Source organism: Neospora caninum, chromosome VIII (genome assembly GCF_000208865.1).
Source record: "Neospora caninum Liverpool complete genome, chromosome VIII".
NCBI lineage: Eukaryota > Apicomplexa > Conoidasida > Eucoccidiorida > Sarcocystidae > Neospora > Neospora caninum.
The window spans coordinates 5,622,277-5,637,075 of record NC_018395.1 but is presented as its reverse complement, the minus strand read 5'-3'; the positions used below and the strand labels follow the sequence as shown (position 1 = coordinate 5,637,075).

General features: G+C 57.6%; 2 protein-coding genes across 2 annotated transcripts; both read right to left on the bottom strand.

The window, feature by feature from the left end:
- Nucleotides 1-26: 26 nt before the first annotated feature.
- On the bottom strand, nt 27-11,031 carry NCLIV_037050 (conserved hypothetical protein; the record flags this gene model as incomplete). Its single annotated transcript, XM_003883906.1, has 9 exons — nt 27-4,233; nt 4,461-4,848; nt 5,063-5,314; nt 5,609-5,801; nt 6,336-6,509; nt 7,264-7,553; nt 8,032-9,335; nt 10,210-10,364; nt 10,417-11,031. The coding sequence occupies 9 exons, from the start codon at nt 11,029-11,031 to the stop codon at nt 27-29; spliced, it is 7,578 nt and encodes a 2,525-aa protein (XP_003883955.1).
- A 748-nt stretch (nt 11,032-11,779) lies between these two features.
- Nucleotides 11,780-13,747, bottom strand: NCLIV_037040 (conserved hypothetical protein; the record flags this gene model as incomplete). The annotated part of the gene is made up of 1 exon (XM_003883905.1): nt 11,780-13,747. The coding sequence occupies one exon, from the start codon at nt 13,745-13,747 to the stop codon at nt 11,780-11,782; it is 1,968 nt and encodes a 655-aa protein (XP_003883954.1).
- Between the last annotated feature and the right edge of the window lie 1,052 nt (nt 13,748-14,799).

Here is a 14,799-nt window from a genome sequence, read left to right as displayed (position 1 = left end):
CTGGCCAGCAACGTGAGAGTGCTGGTTCATCTGCCCCGCTCCGCGGCTGTGCCTGCTCTCGCCATCTGTACATGCCGACTGCCTTGTTCGCCGCTGTTGTCTGTCCCGTGTGTCGTTTTTTTCTCGCTATTGTCTCTTTCTTTCTGCAGGTCCCCCAAAGCGGGCTTGCAGGCACCTTCAGTGTTTGCCGTTCTGATGCTCTGCCCTGTCTTCTTAGCTCCGAGGATCGATATTGAGACTGCGGTGTCATGAGACGGTGTGTTCTTTAAGACATCAGACGCAAGAAGAACAGAGGTTTCTTCCTTGTTCTTTTCTTTCTTCTCATATATCTCATCTGACGGGTGCGACGCGGCTGTTGGTCTCGCGCCTTGTTGCTCCAACTTCAGTTTCACCTCATGCGTTCCGCTGGACGGGTCTTCTGCGTCATCGCCGTCGTGCTTGCTGCTCTCAGGAGGGACTGCCGAGAGTCCTGCATTTTCGATCTGCTTTCCAGTGGGAACCTTTGCCTTCCCGTGGTGTTTCGGACGAGAGCCCGCCAAAGGCTTTACGTCTTTTGGTTTGTTTGTCTCGGAAGAACTCCACACGCAAGCGGATACAGAGGCACCTGTCCTCTCGCCGGTCCCGTCTTTCACGTCCTCCAGATGCCAGACGACGCTCGCCGAAGCCTGTGCGACAAGGGCGGGCTGAAAGGCTCGCTTTTGGACCTTCTGATGGACGGTTTCTTTCTTTGTGTGGCTCTCGGAATCTTCCGGCATACCTTGGCGTTTGCCACCCTCGCTTGGTTCAACGTCCTTCTGCACGTCTTCCACTTTCTGCATGCCTCCCGCCGTCTCGACTCCAGAGCGGCTGTCCACCCCGTAAAACTCCGTTGGTGCTGCCGGAAGCTTTTGACTGTCTTGTCGTGGTACGGGGCAAGCGCAACCGTCAGCGGCTTCCGGCGCACAGCTGGATTCCGCCGCGACCTTGCCCCTGGATTGCGCTTGGTTCCCCTCCTGCCGGGAAGAAGAACTCGACCCACGCTGCGTGTGGTTTCCTCTCTTCCCTCCCCGAAGTTTCCCCGCGCCCTGGGACAACTGCGCGCCTAAGGCTGCACTGATCGACTGTCGCGGCGGGGCATCCTTTCCGCCTGCCTCACCGACGAGCGTCTTCTCACCCGTTTTCTTCTCGGTCTTTGTGTCCCGCGAGTCTTCGGCGAATACTGTCTTCGGCAGTCTTGCCGCTGGAACACTCGCGGCGGCTGACCGAGTCGTCACGGCTTTGGCGCTCGGAGAAACGAGGGAAGTGCTGCCCCGTCGTTTACGCGGTTTCCCCCCTTCCCGTCCCTGCATGCGCTCCCCTCCGCCGCGCTCTGTCTCTGAGGGTTTTTGATCCTTGCCTTTGTCGTGTGTGGGCACCGAGCCTCGTCGTCGCGGAAGCCGCAGCGGGGCGTCCTGCTCGTCTGCAGCGCTGCTTCCCTTTTGACTTGTGCCTTCCTCATCTGCCGTCTTGGAGTGCGCGTCGCGAACAGCTCTGTCGACTGTCGCGAAGACGGAAGCTGCCGAGGAAGGCCGCGAAGAGCCGCAGGTAGCACCAGCTGGAGACGCGACCGCCTGAATACCCTCTGCAGCCGGGGACAGTTTCGGCTGCCTCTCTCTCACCCTCTGCTGCTCCGCCTCTGGCAGCGCTCCTGCCTCAGCTGCGCCTCTCATTCGGCCTTCGTCGCCCGCGGCGCTGGGCGGGAAGATATTTGGAAGGAGCGGAGGCGCCCGAGAAGTAACTTTGCTCCCTTGTAGACCTGTGACTTTGCTTCGTCCAGGCGGCAGCATCCGAGGCCCTGTGTGGATGCCTGGCGACAGCGGGGCCCGTGTGGCGTCCCGAACACCATGCGCCGGGGCAGCTTCAACGGCAGGCGCGACGCGTTCGACAAATGGAAGGGACTGTCTCACCAGGTTTGTTTCTTCGTCTCCGGATCCGTCGGCGCTGCTGTCGCAGTAGCCGGCCTTCGTCCTGGCCCTCGTTTTTCTCTCCTGCTGCCGGAGAAGCGCCTGACTGGACTTAAGAAGCTGAACCTTCGAGTAGACGCCCGGCCGACCGTGGTGCATTTGGGGCGAAGGGAGGCGGTCAACCGCACCTCTTTCTGAAGACTGCTCTCCCGTGTTAGTCTGTGCCGAATCCGAGGAGGGTTCTTGTTTCGAAGCGTCTCGGAAAACGTCGGAGGACGAAACCCCTCGACGGGGCTCTGCCTCCCCCAACGCCCTCTCGGATCCGGAAGGTCTTCTGATCACTCCACCAGTCAGGCTTCGCAGGTGGCCGAGCAATACCTCAGGCGACGCTGCGGCGGCGCCAAGCGCTCCCAGGAGCGCAGGGGACAGCGAGGAGCCGCCGCGGGAGAGGGCCAGGAGTGTAGCCTGGAGCAGCTGCGTTGGCTGCGTGAGAGACAGCTGATTTTCTGAGCTTGGAAACACGTTTCGTCCCTTCCTGACGGCAACATGGGACCCGAGCGCTTCCCCCTGCGTGACGCCGTTTGGCTTTCCGTCCGCTTGATTCACAGGCGGCCGACAGCGCCTGCTGGAGTCTCTTCCGTCGCTGGCTGCCGGAACGGTCTCTGCAGTTTGCTCGCGGCACAGGTTCGCGGCTGTTGTCTCTGCTGCTGCGACGGGGGCGACGCCGGTGCTGCCAAGCAAGTAGGAGACCCCCATTCGTTGCGCGTTTGAGTCTGGCAGGCGCACGGGCGGGAGAATAGACCGTGTTGAATGACTCGCTTCAGCATCTCGCTGCGCTGCATGCTCGCCTAGAGCCCGCGTCAAGAACAGGGTGTGACCGGCTACCGCAGCGGGGGTACTCTTCAGAGCAGTCTGCATGCGGGAGTCGCCAGGAAGAAGAGAGTCGAGGCCGCTCGTGTAGTGCAGGCGTGTGGCCTCGGTAGCCGCACCAGGGCGCAGCCGATCCGCCGCAAACGCCTGACTTTTCGACTGTACAGAGGTCAGCGGTTGCTTCCCCACGGATGACGGACAGTCCGCCTGAGGAGGGAGGGGTGAGGAATACGGATGGCGTTCGACGTTAGAACTCGTAGAGGAAATGCGAACCTGATTGGCTTGCTGCTGCAAAGCATGCATTCTGTGCTGAAGGTTCAGCAGCGTCAAGTGGTCCTGCGACAGCGCTGAAGAAAACAATCCTGTGTTCGTTTGCGATCGGTCCGTGTTTCCAAAGGCCCCTCCCCCCGCATTGTCCCCGAGATGCCACTCGGTCCTTTGTACGCCGCTGCGTACGTTTGCATTTCTCGTTACCTCTCGCGCGCTCCCGGAAGTACGCAGGTCGGTCTCTGGAACCAGGAGCCTGGAGAGGTGAAGCTGCGGCCACCCTGCGACGGGCTGCTTCTTGGCGGCGCTCTGTAGAAAAAAGGCTTTTTCAGCTTGAACTCCAGGGGCGATGTTGATGATGTGCGGCAGCGCAGGCGACACGTGGTGAGGCAGAAGCGACGACAGCCCGCTTTGGTGAGTCTGAGCTACAGCTGTTTTTTGAAAAGCATGCGGAGGCAACAAAGTGTCCAGGTGCAGTCTCCCGTCTGGACGAAGAGTCTGCTTGTTCCCTCGCGACAGCGCGGAGCCCTGTCGGGAGTCTGCCTCTCGCATCGCTCTCTCTCCTACGTCCTCGAGCCCTTCAGCGCTGTGTCTTGTCCGCAGATCCTCTTTGGAGGCAAGCGGTCCTGGGAGGCGTGTCTTGAGTGGTGCAGGCGAGGGTTCGCCGTGACCCTCTTGGGCCTCTCGAGTTGGTGCTAGCTCTCTGCGGAGAGCAGCGAGGAACGCCTGCGAATCTGCATGTAGAATCTCCGGCAACTGGCGCAGTCGACGAGGACGATCGGCGCGTCGTGTCGCGACGTTTTTTTGAAGGAGGTTGTGAAGGGGGCTGTCAAGAACCACCTTCTGAGGCTCGCTGCTGCGCCTTTCACTCCTCACCGCACCAAGCAGCGCAAGGATATCAGAGTTCTTTTCAGACACAGCACGACGCGGGGACACCCCCCACGCCTCGAGGCGCTCCTGGGCGTCACCGCTCCCACCCAAGGAAGCCACAGCCGCCCTTGCCGCCGGAACTGACGAGAGAGAAGAAACAGGTGTGGCCTCGACACTCTGCCGTGACACTGAAGGGGCGATCGCGCCAGAGCCAAGAGGAGTCGCGGACGCCGCCACGCCGCCTGGACTCGCCAGAGCGAATCGGGGCACGAACGGCGTGGCGTATGGGTTCAAGGGCTTAGATCTGCAGAGTGAAACAGCACAGCGACGCATATATCGTCAGAAAGATGAATTCACTGCGGGCACGGCGGGAGGCAGCCTGTGGCCGAGCGCTAGGTTTTCGTCGACGCGGCTTCGAGGCCGCACAAGATGTGCGCTCGTACGGCGCGCAAAGTGCCTGCTGCCGCCTTCCTCTTGCTGCTTTGGACTAAAGCTAGAGTGCTGTGAGAGGCACTCCAAGGGCAGCCTTACCTCTTGGAACTCTGTGTAAGGTCTGGTTGGGAGGCTTCTGCGGTCTCGTCGCATCGCGACGGAAGCGCAGGCGGTTGCTCGAAGATCGCCTTGATCTCACGTGAGCTGCTCGTCCCGTGACTCGGCTGGTCTCCCTTTCCCGTCTCTCGCTGCTTTCCTGAAGCGACTTGAAAGCCGAGTAGCTTCATGGCCTCTCTCCGCGCGGTCTTCAACAGCGCGCGCGGCGTCACCTGGCGTCTGTCAGCCCAGTGGCGGTCCTCTCTTCTGTTTGCAGAAGCACTGGCTTCGCGGGTGTGAGCGGTCGCCTGGTCTGATGACGCGTTGGAGGCGAGAGACCGCTGCAGAGACTCGTGAGCCTGCAGCAGGAGTTGGAGCACTCCTTGGTCGTCTGAGAGGGGATGGGGACGGAACAAGCAGAAAACAGGGAAAACGTCAATGGGCCCTCGGGGCGGCGAATGCAAAGCCAGAGGACCTGGAAAACCAAGACCGGCGGAGTGGCATTGAAAAACCAGAAGGGATAGAAGCCCTTCCTAGGGGCGAGACCGCGCTGCAGGGGCGGGGATGAGCCTAAAACGGACGCTCCTCGTTCGTGGCTATCTCACTTGCAAAAGATGACGGTCCGCCCAAACTGGAACCCTGCTTGGGAACCTGTTTCCGAAACGCGTTTGCCTTCGCTAGGTCTTCTGCGCAAGACGCCCCACGTGAGATCTCTTGAACATCTTTCCTGCTTTGCTGCTGATCAAGAATCGAACTTGGCAGCGCGGCTTTCTCCAGAGGGCCTTTCGGGAAAGTGGGCGTAGCGTGCGCAGGCGACGGAGGCGGAGCTTGGCATGCGCGTATCTCCGCAAAGGCTTCTGGAGAAGGCATGGGAAGGCCCAGTCGGGAGCGGAGAGGGGCGCAAGAGAGTATACACCACCAGGAAGTGTCGCCTCACCGAAATGCATGTGAAGGGAAATGGAGAAGCGGCGCAGACGCACAACCACAAGTCGCAGAGTGGAACTCGGGAAACCACAATGGCAGACCAGGCGAGCAAAACACAGCCCAGTCATGCCGGTGAAAGACCTACGGGCGACGGAAGCAAAGGCAAATTGAATACGAGAGAAAGACAGGCAACATATCCCTAAGAAGCAGCGCCTGGCCTGGCTTACCTTCGGGATCTAAAGACGAGAGCGGCGGTGGAGGAGGGCAAGAACTCAGACGACCCGAATCTGCTGACTCGCTGTCCCTCTCCGCTTGCGGCGCAACAGGCCGTAGCGCTCGCGCCTCCAAACTCGACGCAGAAGGAAAAGCGCCCCCTTCGCCATTCAGTTCAGCCTCTTCTCCAGAAACCTGTTCTGTCTCCTGCAGCACAACACCTTTTCTTCCAAAAACTCCTGGTTCCTCCTTCCCACGAGATGCCCCGCGCCGCCCGTTGCTATGTGACAAGCTGTGCAATCTCGCAAGCTGCTGAAGCAGTCTTAGAGGACTGAGGCTGTCCGTACCCTCTCTGTCGGTACCAGAGCCATGTGCCGGAACCGCGTAAGTGGCGTTGCGTGCATGCTTCCCAGCAGCAGCTGTCGGCTCTCCATCCACATCTTCTCTTCTTGAGAAGGCCTCGTAGGCTTGTCTGCCGGAGCGTTCGGTTTCGTCGTCTAGCTGACGATTGCCCTTCCTGGCGCGAAGAGCGTCATTGTGCAGACCAGAAAGACTTTCGCACGTCCCGTGTGCACCAGTGAGGCTCTGAACTTTATGTGATGATGGAGAACCCTCTCGCAAGAGCGCCGCTTCGAGCGCTGGGGTGAGGACAGCGGTACCCTTTCGCAAAGCCAACTCCGTCATCGAAATGCTGCGCAGAAGGGAAGGAAGGCTCTTAGAGAGCAATACACCTGACCCTACCTTCTGGACCCCGCTACAGGCAGCGGCCGCCTGTACACCTGAATGAGCCTCCTCGAAACTGCAGGGTTTGGACGAAGCGTGAACAGGCCGCCCAGCGGGTGTCTGGCGAGTCGGAAGCCGAGATGCACGGAGCGTCAGGAGTCGCCCGATCGCTCTCAAGGCCGCTGCAGTAGCCTGAGGAACAGGGAGAGGCAACACGGGCAATGATGCCGTTGTCATGAAGTGGCCATCCCCGGCGTCGAAGGCGTTTTCATACCAACGCGAGATCTTTACGGCGCCGATACGAGAGTGTGTTTGCCGCGACGTTTCGTCCCCTGCACATTTAAGACTGCCGAGAAGAACCAGGACCGCCTAGGTGCCTCGAGACACGGGTCTCTACAGGACGTTGGACCGGACATCAATGGAACGGAGAATATAGAGTCATAAAGGATAGAGCGAAAAAAGATGAAGAGAAAAAGTAATTCACGGCCACGTGAAAAGGAAGCTCGAGGCAGTGCGCCGTCTTTGTGTATGTAACGTAGGACGTTGACAATTCGCAGGCAGAATCGATAGGACAGCCGGTCAGTCGGCGAAGGAGTAAGCGGGAAATGGAGAGATTTCCAAGGAGGAAGCAACGCCTTAATAGCTAAGACCAGCTGAGGAATTCACCACTGCCCTCGGCGCCTTGTTCTCGAGAAGAGAGGACGCAACGTGCAACATGATACGGTATTGTCAGCTCAGCGCATGAGCCTGCCGCACTTCGATTTCCAAATGGAACACGAAAACACAGTTCCTTCGTTGATACGCCGCGCGTTGGTAGGTTCTCCAAATTCCGCGACAGTGGCCCGTGTGTAGAGGCACCACACCGTGACTATCTGGAGGTAAACAAACTTTGCGATATGGACGGAGAGGTGATTCCAGTAGGTAGCACAAGTCCTCGTCGACTTACCTCAACCAGTTCGTCGTCGGAGGCATTTACCGATTCCAAAAGGCGGTGAGATGCCAGGTGAGCGTCCGAAGCAGTTGGTTGGCCCGTACGAGAGTGCGGAGGTTCGCCACGGTATGCATCCCGTCCCCGCTCTGTCTGGTACGCTCCTCCCGGATTTGAAGGCGCTTTTGTCGGGCTATCGCAAGCGAGGGAGTGGGTACTCTTGGGGGCTCTCACGTCGTATGCCGTGCAGGCCCGCGCGGCCAGGCTCGCCCTCGACGCTTGGAAAGACCCGCCAGAAGGCGGTTGGCCTAGAGAGAGGGAATTTTAGGCACACAGAGGGGAACCCAGCCTGGTGAAGTCAGGCGCGACAGAAGCTTCGCGAGAAAAGGATCCCCACACAGACCCCCGCACAGCCGTCAGTGCCTGGGCGTCTCGAATGTCAGTGTGGGAGCCTTTCACGCAGTCGGAGACCAAGGAACTGTGAGGCTTTATCTCGTCGCCTCACTCGCCCCCTCGCGTTCGTACGGCTCAACGAGTGCCTGTTAGGTCCGCGCAGCGACTGCAGACCGACACTACATCACATCTGAACTAGGCACGACCACTGAGAAACGGGCATTCCTGCGGTGCCTCCGCAGAGTAGGGAACGAAACGGATAGCAAGAGCTTCGCCGACTTGAAAAGGTTTGCATCTCTGCTATGGCTGACCAGATACACTCACGAACGGGAGTCTCCTGCTGCCAGGGCGTTTCCTTGCCGGCAAATCTGGTGAAAACGAAAGCCGCCTTACTCTGTCTCGGTGCCTCACAAGGAGGACTCCGCGTTGCTCTGTCTTCGTGCTCGTGCTTCGACCCCTCTGAATCGTGACTCGTGGGGAGTAAGAGCTGCACCATGGCCGGGTTGAGCGGCAATGGATTCCCTCCATCGTTCCTCTGCCGTCCTGATGTGGCCAGCAGTACCCGAGCAGCATCAAGGAGCACGCCCCTCGGCAACATGTGTGCAAAAGCCTGTTCTTGTTTGGAATGGCGTACGAGGGCGTGCTCTCGAGGTTTCGTGCAGATCAATTCCTCGCCTTCGTCCTTTCCATGCCTTTCAAGAGAGGGAGACTCCTTGGTTGGACCTTCATTCGCAAGCAGCGAGTTCTTTTCGTCACTTCCATCGCAGTCAGCGGATACGCGGCCGAAAACCCCATGAGGTTTCTTCCAAGCAAGCAAAGCCGCTACCGCTGCTGCAGTCGCGGCCGCCGTAGCAGACGAGTTGTTCATTTCAACCGGACTAAAACGCTTGGCGTCTTCCGTTTTCGAATCATCCCCGCAGGACTCCTTGTTCCCCGATCTCCGAGCTATTCCCTCTCCAAGTCTCCCGGGAGTGTGCTCCACAGCGTGCGTGGGTTTGCCGCTGCCGCTACTTAGGCTCTGCCCGCTGCTGACTGGCGATGACGATGGCACAAAGAGGGGAATCGTCGATGTGCCTGGCGACGCCGGGTCCTCATCGGAGGGCTGGTTGTCAGCAAGAATGCCTGAAGAATGCAGTGTAGCGTCATCGGACGTGTTCACGTTTGGGTGAAGGAGGGCCGAGGCGGCGCGCATGTAGCGCTGCAGTGCCTCGTCACCAAGAACTCCTGCCGCTGTCTGCAACTGGCTTTCACGCATAAGAAGCGTGCTGACGCCAAGGCGTCCTGCGTCTGCTAACGATGACGCTATTGCTTTCGTTAGATTCATTTTCTTCGAAGGCGCGTGGCGAAGGGCAGACCGCGCGAGTTCGCGCGCACCGGAGCCTGCGGCAGGCAGGTGGTTGAGTGTTCGCTGCCGGTCGAGAATCGTCTCAAGTGCCCCGCTCGACTGTCGCAACGTGGGGTCTGGCTCGGCACCCGCCGAAGCGTCGCGGCCATCAACGAGACCCCGGAAGCCTTGACGTTCAGCTTCGCTCCGCCCAGGGAACGGTGCGGAAGGCTGAAGATGTCGACGCTTATTGGGAAACTCGCATGGCTCGCAGACAGAGGCCGACTGGTGCCCTTTGGTGTGCCGCACCTGCATATCGCCCTGGGAAGATAGAGAGGTCGCCCAGACGCGCTCCTGGCCGTGAGGTGTCGAGCTGCAGGCATTTTTAAAAAGGGGTGAAAGAAAGACGACACACGAAACACCACGGTTGACCGGAGAGATACAACGTTTGGAGGGACGTACGGAGAACAGAAAGGCACGAGCACGCTCCATAAACGGCTAAGACGGAAGGCCCCACGGACACTGTTTCAAGATATCCCAGAAGGTCTATACAGACAAACAGGCACGACAGCCAAAGGGAAAACTCGAAAACTCCCGCACGAGCAGCAGTCTCTCAAAAGTGGCGGCGATGGTGTGGGGGAACCTCATCGTAGGCTGAGTGCATACGCGGTTGGTCAGGCAGACACATGCGCTTTTAAACAGGTAAAGCGAAGCAACGCAAGATCCACTGAAGTGCAAGGAGATACGGACAAGGAGAGTGGAACGGGATACACGGAACCTTTTGCATGAGTAAGCAGTTCGATCTTCCATATAAACGTATACTTCGTTCTGAAGTGCACGGGCGGCAACTCGCGAAGCGCGCCGTCAACAAACCCAAGTCTGACCCCGCCGAAACACAACAGTAACGTCGAGCTACGCTTCTGATTGGTAGCGAACGCACGGAAGGATTCTGAAGAACGAGGCATTCCAGTTGAAACAGACGAAGGCACAAACTACACCCAGAAAGTTGTTCGAAGTCACATTCGGCAAGAGAGCAAAGCCTTTTGGTATTGCTGGCATCTGCGCAAGCAGGGATGCCTATGTTTTCGGACGAAGTCTCCCGTTTGAAGAGAAAAGATAATTTACGTGGTGGCACTAGCATCGTTCTCTTACCTCGTTTCTCCTCTTGCAGAGACAACCCTCTCGTTTACACCGGACGAATCCTTCCTTGCTAGGCGGTGCCCGGCCGACTGCGGCCCGCTGCGTACGTTTTCTGAGGCAAAATCGTCTTGACCGTCGTGCTCTTCAGAAATGGACAGCATTCGTGGCATTCGAGGCCCATCTCCCAAGCCTCTGTGAACCCAGGCGGTCGCCGAGGTCCTTTCGTCGTGTCTTCCTTGCCGCCTGGCGAGATTGTTATCTCCTTCAGGCACGTGGGTATGCACGCGGAGACTCTGTTGAGTGTGCCGGCTTACCGGGGTTGCCTGACTCTCCACGCCGTTTGACGAGAACACTCGTCCATTGTCTTTGTCAGGTTGGCACAAAAATGTCTCAGTGGCCCGTGCTGTCTCTGGGCTCTTGCTGCCCTCTACAAGCGTTTCCTGGGCCTGATCAGGCTGCTGTGGCGCTCGGAACGATGCCTTCTGGAGACTATCAAGAAGCAAAAACTGAAACAAAGGATCCGATTTGTTCTCGTTGCCTCGTCGTTTCGGTTCCTCCCTTCTTTCATGGTGTCGACGACCCAGCACACTCTCTGTAAGAAATGGGCACTTCTCCTGGTTTTGCTGATCAACTTGCGCCTGCCCCGCCGCAGCTGCCTGGCTGTCCGATGCCTCCCGCCGCTGCTTTCGGGCCACTGCGGCTGCGAGGGCCGAAGCAGCAACGGCAGCCAGGCGATAGCGAGACGAGGGGTCGGAATCTTTGGGAGAGGTGCTTGAGTGTTCCTGGCCTTCGGGTGGGGTAGCGCTCGATCTTTCGACTGTGTTTTTTGCTGATGCGCAGCTCTCGCTTGCTGCTGATGCTGGGCCTGAGTCAACCATCGAAGCGGTAGTCACCTCGTTGCTATCGACGGGCGGCCACGGATTGGTCATGTCTCCACTCTGTGGAGGCTGGTGAGCGATGAGCAGAGGGGAAACAGCGTGCCCCGATTGAGTTGGAAAAAAAGTTCCTGATGAAATGGGAAAGAGGCTCCGCATCGGGGCATCCGACGACACCGGCGGCGATTTAGCTTTGTCACCTTGGGTCTGGATCGCCACCGCTGGAGACGGAGAAGCAGATGCAAATGTGCCTTCCGTTGATGAGATCGCCGGGTTCAAGGGAGACAGCGAATGGTGTGTATTGGCTTCGGACGAATCTGCAAGACAAGCTTCTTTTCCATCGACAGCCCGCTCTACCTTCTGGTCCTGCACAGGAAAGGTAAATCCACCGATAGCCGCATGCGACTCGGAAACGACAAATTCTTTATTGGCTGTCTATGCCGTTGTCTTGAAGAGGACAGTTTCAAAAAACAAAGTGCAGCCCCTGTCACTAAAGGCGACTTGTCTGACTACTGTCTGCCAAGAAAACATACACAGGTTTGCTCCAGCCTGCAGGCTGCCAGCATTCGTCATGGCACCTTTTCCCGGCATCAGAACGGCTCTGCCGCTTTCACTACTGTGGCTGTCCAGGGCATAGGTAAGCGAGTGCAAAAGACGATTACAGTGAAAACGATGGACGTGGGGAATATGAAGCGTGCTGCCTCAATAAAACAGCTGCTCCGAATAGTCACGTCACAAATCCCAATGGAGCTGAACCACCCGATCGCAAAGAGCACAGACCGTTACGGCTCAACCTCATTAACTACATTGTACGGTGTCTCGAAGCGCGCGTACACAGAAAACTTACCAAGAGGCCTGCTGCAGCGAGATACACCAGGGAGAGGTCCACTGAGCTGTGCGAGTACCCCAAGGATTGGAGCATTCTGTCAAGCGCAACGCAAGTCCCGTGCTGCCTTTCCTCGCTCCCTTCTGCCTTTTTTTGTGGTTTTTCATCCGTCCCATCCCCACGGTCACTCCTATCACATTCGGAAGGTCTCAGCTTGGGGCTCACGGTGGCGGAGGCTCCTCGCACCGGCCGGGTCGCACGACTGCAGCCCTGGTCTGAGCGTCCACACTCCTCTGAGCCGTCGCCATCTGTCGGAAGTCCCCCCATCTTGCTCGCTTGCTTGAAGGCCTTTAGGTTCCCGGTCAGTTCAGTTTTTTCGGTCGCCGACGACTGTCGACATTCAGGCGCAGACCCCAGTTCCGGAGGAATGGCTACAGGCTGAGCGGCAGTTACCGTGCCTTCCAGTGCCACAGACGGTATCGCAGGTGGCGATGCTAGAGCAACATTACAGAGGACCTGCAAATTGAGTTTCGCGGTAGCTTTCGCAAGGTCGCCGCATCCCTTCTCAGAAGACGATGGATCCGTCAAAGATGACAAAAGTGCACTTTGTCGGAAGCCGTATAATTGGAGAATCCTCAAGGCTTCGCATACCACCGTACACGGCAGATCTGTTCCGGAATCAGGCCTGACGATCTTGTCACTTTGTGACCCAACAGCCCAAGAAGTCTCTGGCTCGCCAGAGCGACACCTGATCACCACCTCGACTCCATCGGGGCCCTGGAGCACGACCGCCTGACGCTCTCGACTAGGTTCAGATGGACTGACGGGATGCGTCGAGTCACCGCAGAGGCCAACACTGTCTACATAAGACGACGGGGATAATTTGGCATCCGATGGCACCGAAGAGCTAGAAAGACCGGCCTCACAACAACCCGACCCAGATGCAGAAGGTGCTCGTGCGGGTGCAGGCGAAGACGGGGACACAACGGGCACAGAACGTAAGCTGTTAGAAGTAGGTTCGGCAGGACACGCGCTAGGTACCTGACAGTCTGGAGAGGTGGCACCTTCACGAGAAATGTACGAACATTCACGGCAACCAGGAGCTTTGCTGCTTGATGTGTTTGTATCGGTTGGGCACGAGCGGGGGGATTCAGTTGAACAACGAGGAAAGGTTGCCGGTTTGGCCCGCGACTCCGTAGACTCCTCGTTGTCCTTCACGCCGCCGTCAGGAGATACCGGTGCCGACGATGGGGTGCTTATTCCTTGTTCCGCGCACTTTACCCCGTCTTGCACCCCTGTCTGCAAGACGCGGTCCTGCCCGTAAAGGTTCTCTGGGCAGAGAGATGTATCGTTCAGCTCTGAAGGGTCGAGGGGGAGAAAAGTGACAGTCTGTGGATTCAGCGTAAACTCGACGGATGAAGTGAACTGCTGAGATGGGCTATCGTTGTCAATTCGCCTCAAAAACAACCGGGCTGCCTCTGAGCCACTTTTGAGGGGAATGCACACCACTGCATTGATTGTCTCGAAGACATTTTGACTTCCATCTGATGCGACTGAAAAGCCTTTTGAAACTGCCAACTGTGGCTGAGGCGCCGATACAGTTTGGTGGTCGGCAGTCGCGGAGTGATCTTTCTTTGTCTCTGAAATACTCGAAGCACTGTCGGTATCGGTTGATGGGAGAGATGCAGACACATGAGACGAATTAGAAGCGCTGTGGAGGGCGGAAGAATGAGAACTGGACTGGTGGAAAGAAGGCCTCATGAGCGACTGCCGAGATGGCACGTTTCGCCACCCGACAGAAAGCGTGAGGCCAGTGGTGTGGAGCTGATAGAGAAGGTCAAAGGGATGGTAGCCACGGCCGTCAATCTTCTTATTAGCTACTGCGCTGCCTTCAATGGAAACTGCGGGCGATGCGCCCGAGTGTTGAACCGAGGGTGACGGCATGGTGCACAATAGGAATAGAAGGTGGACTTGGATGACGAAGGACCAGGCTGAGAGGCTGGTGAAGGACGAGACGAAGTAATATTAAACGGAGAACTGATGGGGAGGGTCTGTGGCATGTCAAGTGTCGTGCGCCAGCTGACTTGCTGAGCACCCCCTCCCAGTGGAAGAACAAATTTCAGGACCTAGAGGCGGGACAAGGCGTTGAGCGGTGTCAACGCATTACAGCCACCGCTCGACTCAGGGCCTGAACCATCGAATCCACGTTTTCTTTCAGATCCTTCGTCACAAACATTTCTGAAGACTTCTATTGTAACCGGCAGCCGTTTCGGAAGCCTGACGCGACCAGCGCCTCCCCCGTTGTGAGTGCTTGCGCGGTCTGGAAGGTGTTCTGCTGATGAATTCAGGGAGGAAGAAGTCGTAACGGCAGCGATTGTGTACGGTATTTGCATGAGTCCATCAGCACGTCACCGCGGCGGTACGCGCCCGCCAGAATGCAAAGAAAAGGCCGTGGCGTATAGGATACCGGTGAAAGTTCAAACCAACACGATGAGGAAGATGACCTTGAAATGCTGGCGTTGATGTGACAACGATTGAAACGGAGACGAAAATTGACCGGACGAGGGTCAAGCTGTCGGAGGAGCTGACATTTGCCGCCTCTGAATTTTTAACCCTCAGAAGAGATTTTTGGCAGAAGGGAACGCAGTGGCTACAGGCCACCCGTCGGACTATCCAAAAATCTGCTTAAGTGTTGCAGACAGGACCACACACCGACATGAAGAACCCGTCGACCACAATGCATCAAACGAAATACTTTAGTTCAACACTTGGGCGCCACAGGTTGCCACCTGAGTTTGACTGCCAATCCATCTATTTTCAGGAACCGCTTTTCTCAGATGAGCGCAGAAGTGTTCTATAAAGTCTCTTTGTCTTACGTTGTTCACCGACCGAACGCGCGGGCCAAAAACGGGGAACGAGAAAGATCGATGCGCAGCCAATACTTTTTCTGGACAAATCCTGTTTTACATGGTGCACGATGCGGGAGGTTGAAAAAA